The sequence below is a fragment of the Amaranthus tricolor genome, chromosome 3, assembly GCF_026212465.1.
Source record: "Amaranthus tricolor cultivar Red isolate AtriRed21 chromosome 3, ASM2621246v1, whole genome shotgun sequence".
Lineage (NCBI taxonomy): Eukaryota > Viridiplantae > Streptophyta > Magnoliopsida > Caryophyllales > Amaranthaceae > Amaranthus > Amaranthus tricolor.
Genome location: NC_080049.1, coordinates 31,638,074 through 31,652,378, shown reverse-complemented (window position 1 = coordinate 31,652,378; position 14,305 = coordinate 31,638,074). Strand labels below are relative to the sequence as shown.

Genomic DNA, 14,305 nt, shown 5'->3' with positions numbered 1-14,305 from the left:
AGAAATAGTAATTGGTGCAAAAGGCTAAAACCATTAAAAAACTACTCATGATAACTGTATAATCTAGTGTTTTGTTGACTTTGACTTAAAAGTTATTCACTAAATATATTCTTAGCTGTGACTTAAAAGTTATTTATTAAATATATTTATTTAAATTAGATTTAGAACTAAATCTAATATTTATTGTTTTAAAGTTATAAATCTTACTTAAATAAACTCATCACCTAAAAAACTATAATCCAACTTATAACTAATTTTTATTTTTTTCACAGTGACATTTCCCTTGATTAATAAAACATTTATTGGATTTTTTAAATAAAAAATTTACCATTTTCCTAAATAATGATGACAATTTTAATATGCGTAAAATTAAGGTTAGATGCCGGCCAATAAATGAATACAAATCTTTTAATTAAGTTAGACACCGGCCAATAGATTAATACAAATATTATAATTAATTATGTAATGATGCAACAACACTCTTTACTTGACATAAAATTACCTAATCCCACTCTAATCTCTACATAACAAATCTTAGCATGCCGATGTTTTTGGTCGGCTACTTGCTTGCTTCCCGTCATCTCCGACTTATTTATAGTTAATGTCCTTAAGTTACATTATTAATTAATTACATCTTAATTGGTAAAACATTTCTCATCATATAAACACCCAAATGTAGACAATGTAATGAAGCAACTTTAAAATAATTAAGTTTTAATATATTGACAGTGCATATTATATCGAATTTTATTTGTATTTAATATTTCATTTAGGGTTGTTTCACTCCCTTTGTGAAATTTTTTCTTTAGGTAATGGTTCAATTTTTTTATTTTAATTTTATTTACAAATTAATTAATCTCTTCCACTTATTTCTACAATTTGCTGATAATTTTTGTTACGAACTAAAAATTTATAATTAGACCACATCAATAAAAAAAATACAAATGGAAGGGGACAATATATGGAAATATAACTTAGACAAATGCAATGACATATTTGCCAACAAAGGTGGTTTGGGCACGTTGGACTACACTTTGCACAAAGTGATAGTTATAACAATTTTGTTTAAGGATTAGCTTATACTAACATTGCTTTAATTAAATTATTTATTTTACGTCTTCAATTTTATAAAAAAATAAAACGAAAAAAGAATAAAAACTATTATGTATTTTAACCTTATTTATAATTGTTGGCAAACAATTATATCAACTACATTGTTGGCTAATATTTTTTATGTTCGACGAGTAATGAGTCTATTTCATTCGAAAATTTTTAATTTCAGTTATCAAAATCAAATACTTAAAAATTAGGGTAATATATATTTTGGAAATTAAGTATATATGTACATGTTAATCATAGATAATTGTAAAGGAGATCTCAAACAATTAGTGGGGGAAAATTGGATGAGAAGGAGCCCTCAAAGATGACTTAATATAACATGGAAAACTATAGAATATTATTGAGTCAAATGTAACAATGTACATGTATCTTAGCACCCTGAATTGGGTGTCGGCCTTTAGGCTTTAAAATATGAATACGATAGAATATATAAAGATCATGCCATGGCATGCCTAGTGTCGTTAGTCAAATTTAAAATAAGCTTTGCCTATGGATTTTAGCTAATATTCTTCAACCATCAACTATTCCTTATGTTTTTTTGAATACATTATACTTTGTCCGTGTCATTTAGTAACAGTTTGAATTTCAATATTAGTGTTAATTTTTATCTCAAATGCTGTAAAATGGTTAAGACAAATAAGTATATATATTTTATTTGGAATAAGAGTAATTGATTTTTTTGCAAATTGATTTTTTGGGGAGTAACAAATTTGATGTAATAATAATACTAAATGAGATATATCAAATGAAATTTAACTTAAACATATTTTTAAATGTTCAATAAAAATTAATAAAATAAGATATGTCAAACAAGATTGATTGATGATGAAATCATATCTGGCATTTTGATTTTTAGAATATATATTAAAGTTTTAATTATCACTTTAAACTTTTAACTGAATTGAAATTTTGAAATTAATAATTTATTTTACAGTCTTTATCATCATACTTTGACCATTATAATTGAAAATTCCAATGGCAGCTGCAGGTCGATGTGTTGACATTATACCAAATGAATATTGGAGGATGTTTCTCGCAAGTGAAATTACTTAGATGTAGTATCTTTTAATCATTCTTTCCACAAATAGAAAGAAATTGGTTTACATATATGTTTTTTATTATTACATGATAGACTAAAGGGAAGGGAATTACGTGAGAATCAAATTAGGATTAGAGAATTTTATTCGAGTCATCAGGTTGATTTCGAGTTAATTTAGTATTTTTTGTTTACGTAAAACTATATCCATTTTAAAAGTTAGGTCAAAATAGGTTCAATCAGATTTGATAAATATCGAATCTTCGAGTTTATTTTAAAATAACCCTACCAAAACCTATATGAAATAAATAGTACTTACTTCAGTTGAGAGAAGACCAATTCACAGTAAATTTTTTAACAGGGCATATTTACAAATTACATGTAAATACCAGTAGTAAATTATTGCAACCAACAAAACCTATGTAGTTGGTGAAAGATTGACTTGGTTAAAAATTTACACAATGATTTTGCTTAAACGTAATCAAAGTAACATCGGTAAAAATAAGGCAGTGATTATATTGGGTATGAGATCAAATCTACTATTTTTTTTGTTTTTTATACATATAATTGATAAACATTATATTATAATATAACACCTAGCATATTATATATGCAGCAGATAATTACATTTTAGCACATAACATGTTACAATTAGTTACAAGTGATTTGATGATAAATATGAATAATTTGCTATTCGAAAATATTAGTGTTTGAGTAATCATAGTTGATTATAAAATTATTGTACAACTTAATTATCTTACCATGCACATAAAGGTTAATTTAAGCTCTGTATTTCAAGACTGGTAGGCAAAAAGCAATCTTGTGCTGGTAATAATAAAGGCATAATCTGCCTTCTTGCTCTAATTAGAAGCTGCGTAAGCTTGAATTACTATATTTTTTTGGACTGTCAAATATTTTTCTTGGTTCACACTTATGCCTTTTTTTTTTATCTACCCATTGATCACTTTAAGTGATTTTAAAGTTTCAAAAGTTAATTTAAAAATCAGTATTAAAGGGTAAAAATGATGATAAAAAGTTAGTTTAATATTAGTTATAATATCTCTTCACATGTTTAATGCTTATGTTTATTTTTCTTCAACAATTTTATTTCTTCACGAAATTAATTTCAGTGCGTTACCATTTAAGAATATGGTAATGAAAATTTGCGAACAAAAAAAATATCTTTATAATTAAATTTTCATTACTTAGGAATGACATAATACATAATATGAAAATTCACATTATAAATCCTTCTCATTATCACTAATTATACATATAGCCAAACATATGAATAATAGAATTCGAACAAATATATTCAATGTTTTGTAAAATTCTAAAAGACAATTTTATTGGATGAATTTAGCAAAGCTCTTTAGTGTACCAATTTTAGGAAAAACAAAATAAGATTAGAGGATAAAATGAAAGAAGCATACTCCTTTCAAAAAAAAAAATAATAAAATAAAGAAGCATACAACAAATGCGTAAAGTAGCATCCCCTTAATTCTCTCTTCTTAAACTCATTTATGGTTCGTTACGCTAAATTCTCTCAAATCCCAATTAATTCTTCACTTAATTAATGTTTAACTTAATTAATTACTTATAATAATTAATTTGGTATTATTAGTCACTTTGATCAGTGGATTGTGGCCTAAGAATTTTTGGCGTCTTACGTTACTTATCTCCGAGTGCTTTTCATTAATTATACATTCTTTATAATTTATATGAATGTGTATATAATTAATAGTTCACGTAAAAAGCATTAAAGTCGTGGTTGATTTTGTATTTTTTTATTTGTCTTATTTAGTTTCTTCAAAATGATTTTTTTAAAAAAACGGATTTTAATCATCATATCCAGTGTATTCCGTTCATAGAAAATTATGGTCGGGGTCTGGGAAGAGAAGAAAGACAACAACTCATATCTATAGAGGAGAGTGCGGTCAAAGAATCCTTCGGCTCGAAAAAGGTCTTCAAAGATAGAGAAACGTGCAACTTACAAATAAAATAAATAGAATACGTACAAATAACTAAAAATAAAGATAAAAGTAAAGAAAGAGATAAAGAGCAATAATCAAAGGCAACGAACAATAACAAACGATGGGTCAAAGGGATGGGTTTACTAATCTAAGACGTGGATAAGGCGTCGCCAACTGCCCTATCCCTGGTCAAGTCCTTGGACAGGTGAAGTTCATGCAAGTCACTTCTAATATGCTCCTCCCATGTTCTCCTAGGTCTTCTTCGACTTCTTTTGCCCTCCACTATAATGCATTCGATCCTTCTTACCGGGGCGTCATGGGTCTTTTTCTGCACATGCCGAAACCATCTCAACCTGTTCTTCCACATCTTTGCGGAGAGAGGTGCAACCCCTAACTTCTCCCCGAACTCCTGATTTCTTATCCTATCCATCATAGTATTACCACACATTTACCTCAGCATACGCATTTCTGCTACTTCCATCTTCTGTTAGAAAACCTTTTTTACGGGCTAACATTCTGTCCTATACAACAACGCCGGTCTGATTGCAATGCGGTGAAATTTACCTTTTAATCTCATCAGAAACTTTTTATCACAACGCACCCCGGTTGCTGCTCGCCACTTAAGCCAACCCACTTGTATCTGATTAGTAACGTCACCATCAATCTCTCCCATTACTCTGAATCACCGATCCCAAATATTTGAACTTGGACGTACGTAAATACTTCTCCCCCTATGGTCACCTCTAGCTCCCCTATCGATTGTGTCCCACTGAAATTGCATCGCAAGTATTCTGTCTTCGTACGGCTTATGCGCAACCCCCTACCCTCCAAGACTTTCCTCCACTCTTTCGATTTACTATTAGCCTCCTCCTTGGTTTCTGCGACCAAAACTATATCATTAGCAAAAAGCATACACCATGGTACAGTCTCCCAGATGGATTTAGAGATTTCCTCCATAATGACCGTAAAAATGAAATGACTTAGTGCTGATTCCTGATGCTGTCCCACTTTAATTGGTAAAGACTCTATCATACCTATCGGTGTATATATGTTAACCGACACACTGACATACATGTCCTGTATTACCTTAATGTACCTTCGTGAAATACCTCTATTCTTGAGGTTATCCCAAACGATGCTTCGTGGTATGCTATCGTACGCTTTATCCAGGTCAATGAACACCATATGCAAATCCTTCTTTCGCTCTCTAATTACCGTCTCTCATCTAATTCTTTTCTCAATCACTCTTTTCCACAGTTTCATAGTGGAAACTATGTGTGACTTAGAAGTTTGATCCCTCTATAGTTCCCACATACTTTTGCATCACTCTTATTTTTAAACTTTTTAATGTGTCTATTTTCTTAAAAGAAACTTGAGTTTTACGTCGAAAATAAGGATGCAAAAAAATTTCCTAATTTATAGTTTTTCCATTGAAAAGTAAAATAAAAGGCGAAATTGTTATTCTAACTTATAATTCAAATAAAATTTGTCTAACTTGTAAGAGACCATGAATAAGAATAACAATATCATATATTCGTATCACACATATTTTATTTATTTGAAGGATGATGAATTTAGAAAATATTATTGATTTAATAAAATCTTTCAAATTTAGATAAATTACGATAATAGATAAATCGAAATCTAAGATAGAACAAATTAGTCAAATTCAAGTTCTGATATGATCCATCTTGTTGAAATTAGAATTTGGCATGTTATATTTCCTTTTAAACTTCTTATGCATAATCCTTAGCGCTACCAACTTAAAACATCTAATAATATTAATAAATTCAATTTCTTTTAATTAAAACTCTATTTAATTTTAATTCATCTTTGTTATGTTTAGTTGTTATCCAAGAAAACAAATTTATAACCTTGCCGCTTTCTGAATACTCCATTTCTTCCTATATACTAAGTGATTTTTGCGCTCTCTTTAATATACTAATTCAACATTTAACATCTTTAATTACGTATTATAAAAAATTCAAATAAAATTTCATTTAGTTATGTATTAACTTATAAATTTTATTTATAATTGATGGATGAATAATATTAAAAATAAAATGGAAACTTAATAGTGGAAGCCACCCTTTATATATTTTAATCTATGTTTTTTAGCCATGTTTATTCTACATATTTTTGTTATTAAGGATCCTTAATGCAAGAAATCAACTGAAATCAAAATTAAAGTACATTATAATCCTTTATGTCATTACAAGACACAATAATGATTAAAACTCTGTACATGTAATTTCTTTAAATGGAAGGATAGATAAAAAAAAATAAGTCATTCTTAAGTCATTTTTGATGAATTCTTTGTTATTCATTTATAGAAACTATAATTAGAGTTCGAAAAGAGATTGAATACGAGAATCAAATACTCTTATTATAGTTGATCGCGAGAAAACGGCTAGCAAGACTATCGGCTGAAGAGAACCTGGAAATGAAAATAAAACCAAGACAAAATTAGATTAGTAGCAAGGCACACATAATAAGAGAAGACATATCATCATTATACCTAATATATCCCGCTCATAAAAACTATAATCAAGCTTTGTGGAGGGATGAAAGACAACAACCCATATCTATAAAGAATGATGCGGCTAAAAAGTCTCCTAACTAAATAAAAACGCCTAAAAAAATGATGCGGCCAAAAAGTCTCCTGACTCAATAAAAACGCCTAGATACTAAGGTTAAAAAAGTATGTTCATAACTAAATATTCTAAACTAGTTTGCAAATATCACAATCTAGTCTATGAAGACATTGGGCAAACCCTCAATTTCTCGGGATAAAATGATCGAGTATATATAAAGGTATTATTAATGCATGTCGAAAGCATTTGGAATTGCATGAATAATGTATTATTAGTAGCCGTTATTGGAAGAGATTATATAAATATATATATATATATATATATATATATATATATATATATATATATATATATATATATATATATATATATATATATATATATATATATATATATATATATATATATATATATAACTTTTTTGACTATATTTTTTTGATGCAATCAATTACAATTTACCCAAGTTGGTGGTAACGTTTTATATTATCCACAAGAACAAATGATGGTGGAAATTTTCCTTTTAAAAAAATGTATTATGAATGGATAAACATTCCACCAACAACTTTAATCTACCGTTGAACGGCTAAACATGCAATTTGATACTATTTTTAGCAAACACCTTAGATAAGTACAATTCAGTCAAAATAGTAGGTGAATCCATTGACTTACAAAATACTATATTAAGAAATAAGGTTATCTATAATAGAAGAAACTGATAAAAATATTAATTAGATTGATTGGATAAAATTAATATCAATATGATGTGATTTTAATTTTTTGAGATTAAAAGTCTACATTGTTATAATTGAAATACATAGTTATAGTCATAATCGATGATTATCATTTCTACAAGTATGTTGCGCGCAAATCTTCAATTTGGTTCTCATGCATGTTGCCTATTTTATCCTCAAAATCTAAATTATTTTTATAGGTGGCGAAAATGACAACTCTAATTCGAAATTTAACTAATGAAAATAATAATATCCATTTCTTTGTGAAAAAGTGTAAACGAGCAAGTGATGAGTAAAACTAATTAAGCTAAAAATATAATAAAAGTAAATTGATAATAACTTGGAAGAGATCATATATATTGTCCTATGTTAAGAAACCAACTTTAAAAGCTTAAGTTAATGGCTGAGGTCTCATAATATAATGTTATACTCTAATACGCCCATTTAAGTGAGAACCCTTTGGGTTAGAAGTATGAATTTAGCACAAACTCTCACACCTGGTACATTTGAACTCGTAATCTCTTATCATTTTTGCTCTGATACTACATTATGGAACCAGCTCAACTAAAAATTTCAGAAACCAACTTTACTAAAAACTTATGTTGATAAATGTAAATTTAAATATCAAAAAGTAAAAGGGTAATAATATCCTTTCATTATTGTCCAACCCACAAGTATGCTTTATTCTCATCAAGCTATTGAGATGCGAGTTGGAATAGCTAGGTTGTTATATGGGGCCGTGAGCAAGAAAAATGTTATAATTAATCTCATTTAACTATACCAATTATACTTCTTTTATTTAAAAATCTTCTTCCAGTTTAAAATATCCACTCTACAAATTGAAAATTTTGATTTTAAAATATCCGTTTCAAAATGTTCATTTGATTCTAATAATTCTAATTGATTATAATTGAAAATTTTCAATTGCGCGCAAGATAAGCTGTTGGAAGAGGGAGGGTTATTGTTTTGAAAAAGTGAAACTTACTTTCTAACTGCGATAAAATTCGACTTAATTTGATTATGATTTTTAAGATATACATTGAAGATAAAATAAACTACTGTCAAATTTATATTTTAAAATGTGTATTTAAAAATATTGAGGATCAATTATTGTTTTGAAACTATATATACAAAAGATAAATACAAATATCAAAAAAGAATTGAGGGATGGAGTTTTTTTTTTCATAATTTTATGAAAATAAAGTAATCTCAAGATATCAAGTATCATGCTTAATTTATTTGACAATGTGATAAATATCAGCATATGCGTCTGTAATAATTAATACTAGATGTAATTTATTTGAATTTTGAAAACAACTCAAAATAATTAAAAAGCTTCATTGTTAAAGGTTATATCGAGTATTCATTTGAAAAACGATAAGTTCAATTCTCAGAACATATTGTTATACTTTTAATAATAAAATAACATTAAAAATTATAACAATAAATATAATTCTTTAAGTACATAAAAAGCGTAAAGGACTTAATTTGAGAAAATAAATATGCGGAAAGTATGTCAAACTATTAAAATAAAAGTTCTACAATGGGGCCAACCAAGATAGTATGAATCATAGAGCTAATTGAAGAATTAGTTTTATTACTTTACTCTAAAAATATACTACTTTAAATGAGTATGAATCATTGAATATTTCAATAAATATAATCAATTAGTATAATTACAATCCATAAATATAATAAAAAGGAAAATAATATATAGAGTCTTAAGAGCTGTATATAAGATAGAATCTTGTATTTTATTTATGTTATTTAATATAATTTTTGCTTTGAAAATATAAAAATTCAATTATACTTTATTACTTTAGCATTTATTCTTTCTTGGAAAGTAAAAATAAATAATATAAAATATTAATTTTTTTCTAATTTCTAAATTAGATTCTCTTAAAAAGTTAAAATTACTAATAATAGATAAAATTTGTTAATTTTTATGTACAACTCTAAGGGCTGTAAATATCATAATAATAATAATAATAATAATAATAATAATAATAATAATTATTATTATTATTATTATTATTATTATTATTATTATTATTATTATTATTGTTTAAATATATCATATAATAATAATTACTAACCTAAATGAGCTCACTATTATATATCTGTGATCATTCTCTAGAACTAAAGATCACAATAATAATCAACAAATTTTTGTAGTGTTAATAATATTATTTTTTAATAATTATAGATATTATTTTCGGAGAATTTTTTTGGAAAAATGAAAATTTTCCATTACATGAAATAAAAGACAAGTACAAATACAAATTAGGGGAAGACTTCAATCTTGTATTTACATCAGTATAAAAAAGAAATATATCTTCTAAGAAGTGTTACCTCAGCTCACTCTTCATATATCTTCATATATCTTCATATTTAAAGAAGAAAGGAGGGTATTTTTGGAGAAATTATCACCACCGTAAGCAATAATTGAAGGGCATACCCGGGATGGGTTTCGTTAAGCAACACGAAACATTAATGTTCACTCACTACACATCACGAATCTTATCTTTCTGTATATTCCACTACAATATATTATTAGTCGTCCAAATGTTATTTTTCAATGAAACAAAAACTAAGATAAATTATGCCCACCACCAAAAACAAATATGTACATTTTCCTAATTAAATAAAAAAAAAAAAAAGAAAAACAAGCAAAGCTAATAAGTGTCAATTTCCACTTATTATCATACAATAATAAAAATCAAAGTTTCTTGAGTAAAATCAAGCATTAATATAGTTAGACCATATTATATTATTTTATTTTATTTTGATAGAAGACCATAAATTAAAGAAATGAGACATTTATTGAAGAGGTACTTGTACAAGTAACAATCATCACTACCATACAAAAACCCTAATCTTTCAAGACCAATCTATTAGCCATCTAAATAGGCTTCATACAATGAATATCTAAAAACTTGTGTTATAATTTAATGAAAAAGTTATAATTTTAATAAATTTTAGACAACTCACTTTTTAAAATAAAACAACATGAATTTTAAACTCTTCATTTTTTTGTCCAATTTTATCTTGAAAAGATAATGCATGATTTCAATATTATTTAAAACAAATCAAGGAAATTTTACATTATTATATTAGCCTTTTAAGTCTTTTAATATTTTAATAGAGTTTTGTGACAATTGGTTGTTTGTCGAAATTATTAGCTATTGGCTAATTTGACCAACTAAATGTATTGATTTATAAGCGAGTTTTTTAAGTTAATTGTTAATGGAGAAGTTTGGTGAAATTAATTGTTAGCTGATCTTATACAAGTAAATCAATATCGATTGATAAATACTTCACCATTTCTATTCAAATGTAACAACTAATTCCAATCATAAATAGTGTTCACATCATATCATACTAATTAAAAAGGGAAACAAAGCAATAGTGAATTTTTTTTTATTGAAGAGTGACTTATACAAGTAATATTAATCTATAGAGATAAATTATAACACTCTTAAAATAGGTCGAACTTTTGAAAACACCTTTAATGAAAAACATGAGCCAAAACCTACTCATGGGAGTGTTACCGCCACATCTATTTCTAATAAAATAAATGTAAGGCTTAACGACTAAGGAAATAACTTAATAACTTTAAATCCAACAAAGGGTCTTACAATATAAGAATAGACTGAAACACAATCTATGTCCATATAAAATTTAAACAACTTAAGGTAAAATTTAAACTGAAATACGACTCTAATAAAAGCTATGTTTCTAGGTGATCCTCACTCCATGATTCCCACGCAATCAGTAACTTGCAACATAAGAATGCAAGAAAAACAAGAGAAAAACTCCCAAAATCAAGAAACTGAGTAATTCCAACTTCATCCCATAAAACGATTAAGTTTGAAAATGATTTAAGAAAATAAAATATAATCAAATTGAAATTAATTTTAGAAAATAATATATAGCTGAGTTTCAAAAAAACAATTTATAAAAACAAGGAAAATTTGCAAAGAAACACCTTATAAAACCAGTTTTTTTTTTTTTGTAAAAAAAACCTTAAATCAGTTTCCGATGACTTTTGTCAACTTTTAGGCATTGACTATGCCATTTGAGCTCAAAAGTCAACGCCTGAAAGTTGACAAATGGCATAGTCAACGCCTGAAAGTTGACAAAAGTCACCGGAAACTGATTTAAGGTGTTTTTTTTTAATAAAAATTCTCTTAAAAGGTTTTTTTTACAAAAAAAAATTAAAAAAGTTGTTTTTTTATAAAAAACTGATTTTATAAGGTGTTTCTTTGCAAATTACTCTAAAAACAATATATATAATATCACATAAACCAATTTATTAATTTGATACTTAATAATGACAAACACATAATCAATTTTTAATTTGAGGGAATGAGAACGCCATTAGGCTGAGGCTTTACCTCTATACCTACTTCATTAAGAGGTCGTCACCCCAAATAATTCAAGACCAGCAGAGTAGTCTCAGGGAACCCTAGTGTGCACACCCCTTCTACTTGGATCACAACAAATAGAAGGAAGGCCAAACATCGTATCAAGTATCAGAAATAATAATACCTTTCGGCAGCTATACTAACCAAACAGGACGACTTGTTCATCACCCTTATACTTGGATCACAACAAATATAAGAGTTTCATTTCCCTCGTGTTACATTTTACATGATTTAATATATTTTAATAATTAGTCGCGTGCACACAAACATATGATCAAACATACATTATACATTTTATTTTATGATCATAGGTTTTCCCAAGAAAAATATATCTCAAGAATATTCAATTGCAAGATTAATATCATAATATTTTTCTCCCAAATTCAATCGTATTTAAAATCATTATTAAAATAATAATATAACTTTTCATCAAAATAATAATATTATAAGAATTTCTCTTTCAAATTAAACCGTATCTAATTTCGTTATCAAAATAATAATATAAATTTTATCAAAATAGTAATTATAAATTCAAGTTTGACAAAAATAATAGTAGATATAATTTGAGAATATATAAAACATAATATCATACAAAATAATGTCATATAAAATCATGCATTTTATTTAAACACATTAATTATCACTTAGCACATAATATTAATGGGATAGTCCTAGTTAGATGGACATTGAGAATTACCTTGTCACGCGATCCTAGACAAACGTACGCTTCTAATATCTTTATCTACGAATGCGCTATCTACACGATGAAATAATTTATCTCAAATTAATACCCCGATCAACCCAATCGAAATAAATAAATTAAAAGACTCTTGATTTATATTTTATAATTTATTTAAAATGATAAATTTTAAAATGTAGTTAAAATTTTAGAGATTAGTAGTAATAGTTTTAAAAGAAAAGGACAATGTTTAAATAATAAAAGAATTATAATATATATATATATATATATATATATATATATATATATATATATATATATATATATATATATATATATATATATATATATATAAAGGTGCTTTAGAAAACTTAGAAAATTTACGGTACTGATTACCAATACCCACGAAAAGAAAGAGGGGAAAGAAGAGAGAGGAGGAGAAAGGGAGAGAGAGAGAGAGAGAAAGAGGGAGAAGGAAGAAGGTGCCGGCCGGCGGTGGTCGCCGTCACACGCCGGTGGTATCCCGGTGACTGCTTTATTGCCGGAAAACTAAGATCAGAATTACTTTTTTTTTTCCATTTTTCAAATAAAAGAGGGATGTTTTTCAATTAATAGTATAAATTTTTTTGGGTTTTGAATAAAAAAATTTCTAACAAATAGATCAAATTCATACCTTTAATATCAAAATCTTGTCTTTTCTTGATTAAATTTTAAGCAATTGGAAGATGGAGGAAGTAATTTATAGGAGAAAAAAAAGTGTGAATAATGATGTGAATGAATTAAGGGTAATTGGTTTAACTTATAGTGGGTAAATGAGGTTAGTTATAAGATTTAGAGGGAGAAGTGAGAAGTTATTTGTTAATGGGGAGTTATTTTTTATTTATTTTTTTTTTTTTATTTCTGAAATTTGTTTTTATAGATTTATTATTACTATTTTATTTATTTATTATTATTATTTTTTATAAAAAACGAATGTTACATAAATAATGCATTGATGTTGTTCAAAGATATTTCCTAGTCAAACTTGCTAGGTTGCTACCCATCTCTCCCATTCACATGCATGGTTACATAATGGAATAGTCACATGGATATATGTCATATATTGATGACAAGTGAACGTATGCATGGATTATATATATGTATAAAGTGATTAGTAGTGTAATAAGTAGATTAAACGCTAATTAATATATGCTCTAATAATATATTAAGTAGGAGTAATTAATCATGTACATAACTTAGATATGAGCATGAACAATTTATAAAAAATTACGGATTATTTGGTTATCGATACTAAATAGTGGTAATTAATGAAAATGATTTGTAGTGTGATTTTTCATGATATGTATCATGTCTCATGGTAATGAAACTTTGATAATAAAATTTTTTCATAATTTTCCATTACCATTTAATTTCATATTTTCAAATGGTAATGCATAGGAAATAACTTTGTAGAAAATAAGATTGTTGAAACAGAACGGGGCATTAACCTTGTCACCAGATATTCCACTAAAATTCATTATCATTTTCACCATTTAATATCAACTACCAAATGAATCGTATAGACTAAATATAAAAAATAAAAAATAACCTATAATAGAACAAGAAGGGGTAAATTAGCTTATGCCCTACTCAATCAATCACATGCTTAAGCTTAATAATTATAGATAAATATGAGTACTCGTTTAACGAGGAAAGTTTAACGCAAATGCGTCAAGCAACATCCTCTGATTGTCCCCTCCTGAAATT

The 14,305-nt window shown here is 26.8% G+C and overlaps 1 protein-coding gene across 1 annotated transcript; it reads right to left on the bottom strand.

Moving 5' to 3' along the window:
• Nucleotides 1-4,800: 4,800 nt before the first annotated feature.
• Nucleotides 4,801-5,313, bottom strand: LOC130808547 (uncharacterized). The gene has a single exon (XM_057674008.1). The coding sequence runs from the start codon at nt 5,311-5,313 to the stop codon at nt 4,801-4,803; it is 513 nt and encodes a 170-aa protein (XP_057529991.1).
• Nucleotides 5,314-14,305: the final 8,992 nt, after the last annotated feature.

Coding starts and splice junctions, on each gene's coding strand:
- LOC130808547 (XM_057674008.1), bottom strand. CDS start 5,313: ATGGTGTTCATTGACCTGGATAAAGCGTACGATAGCATACCACGAAGC.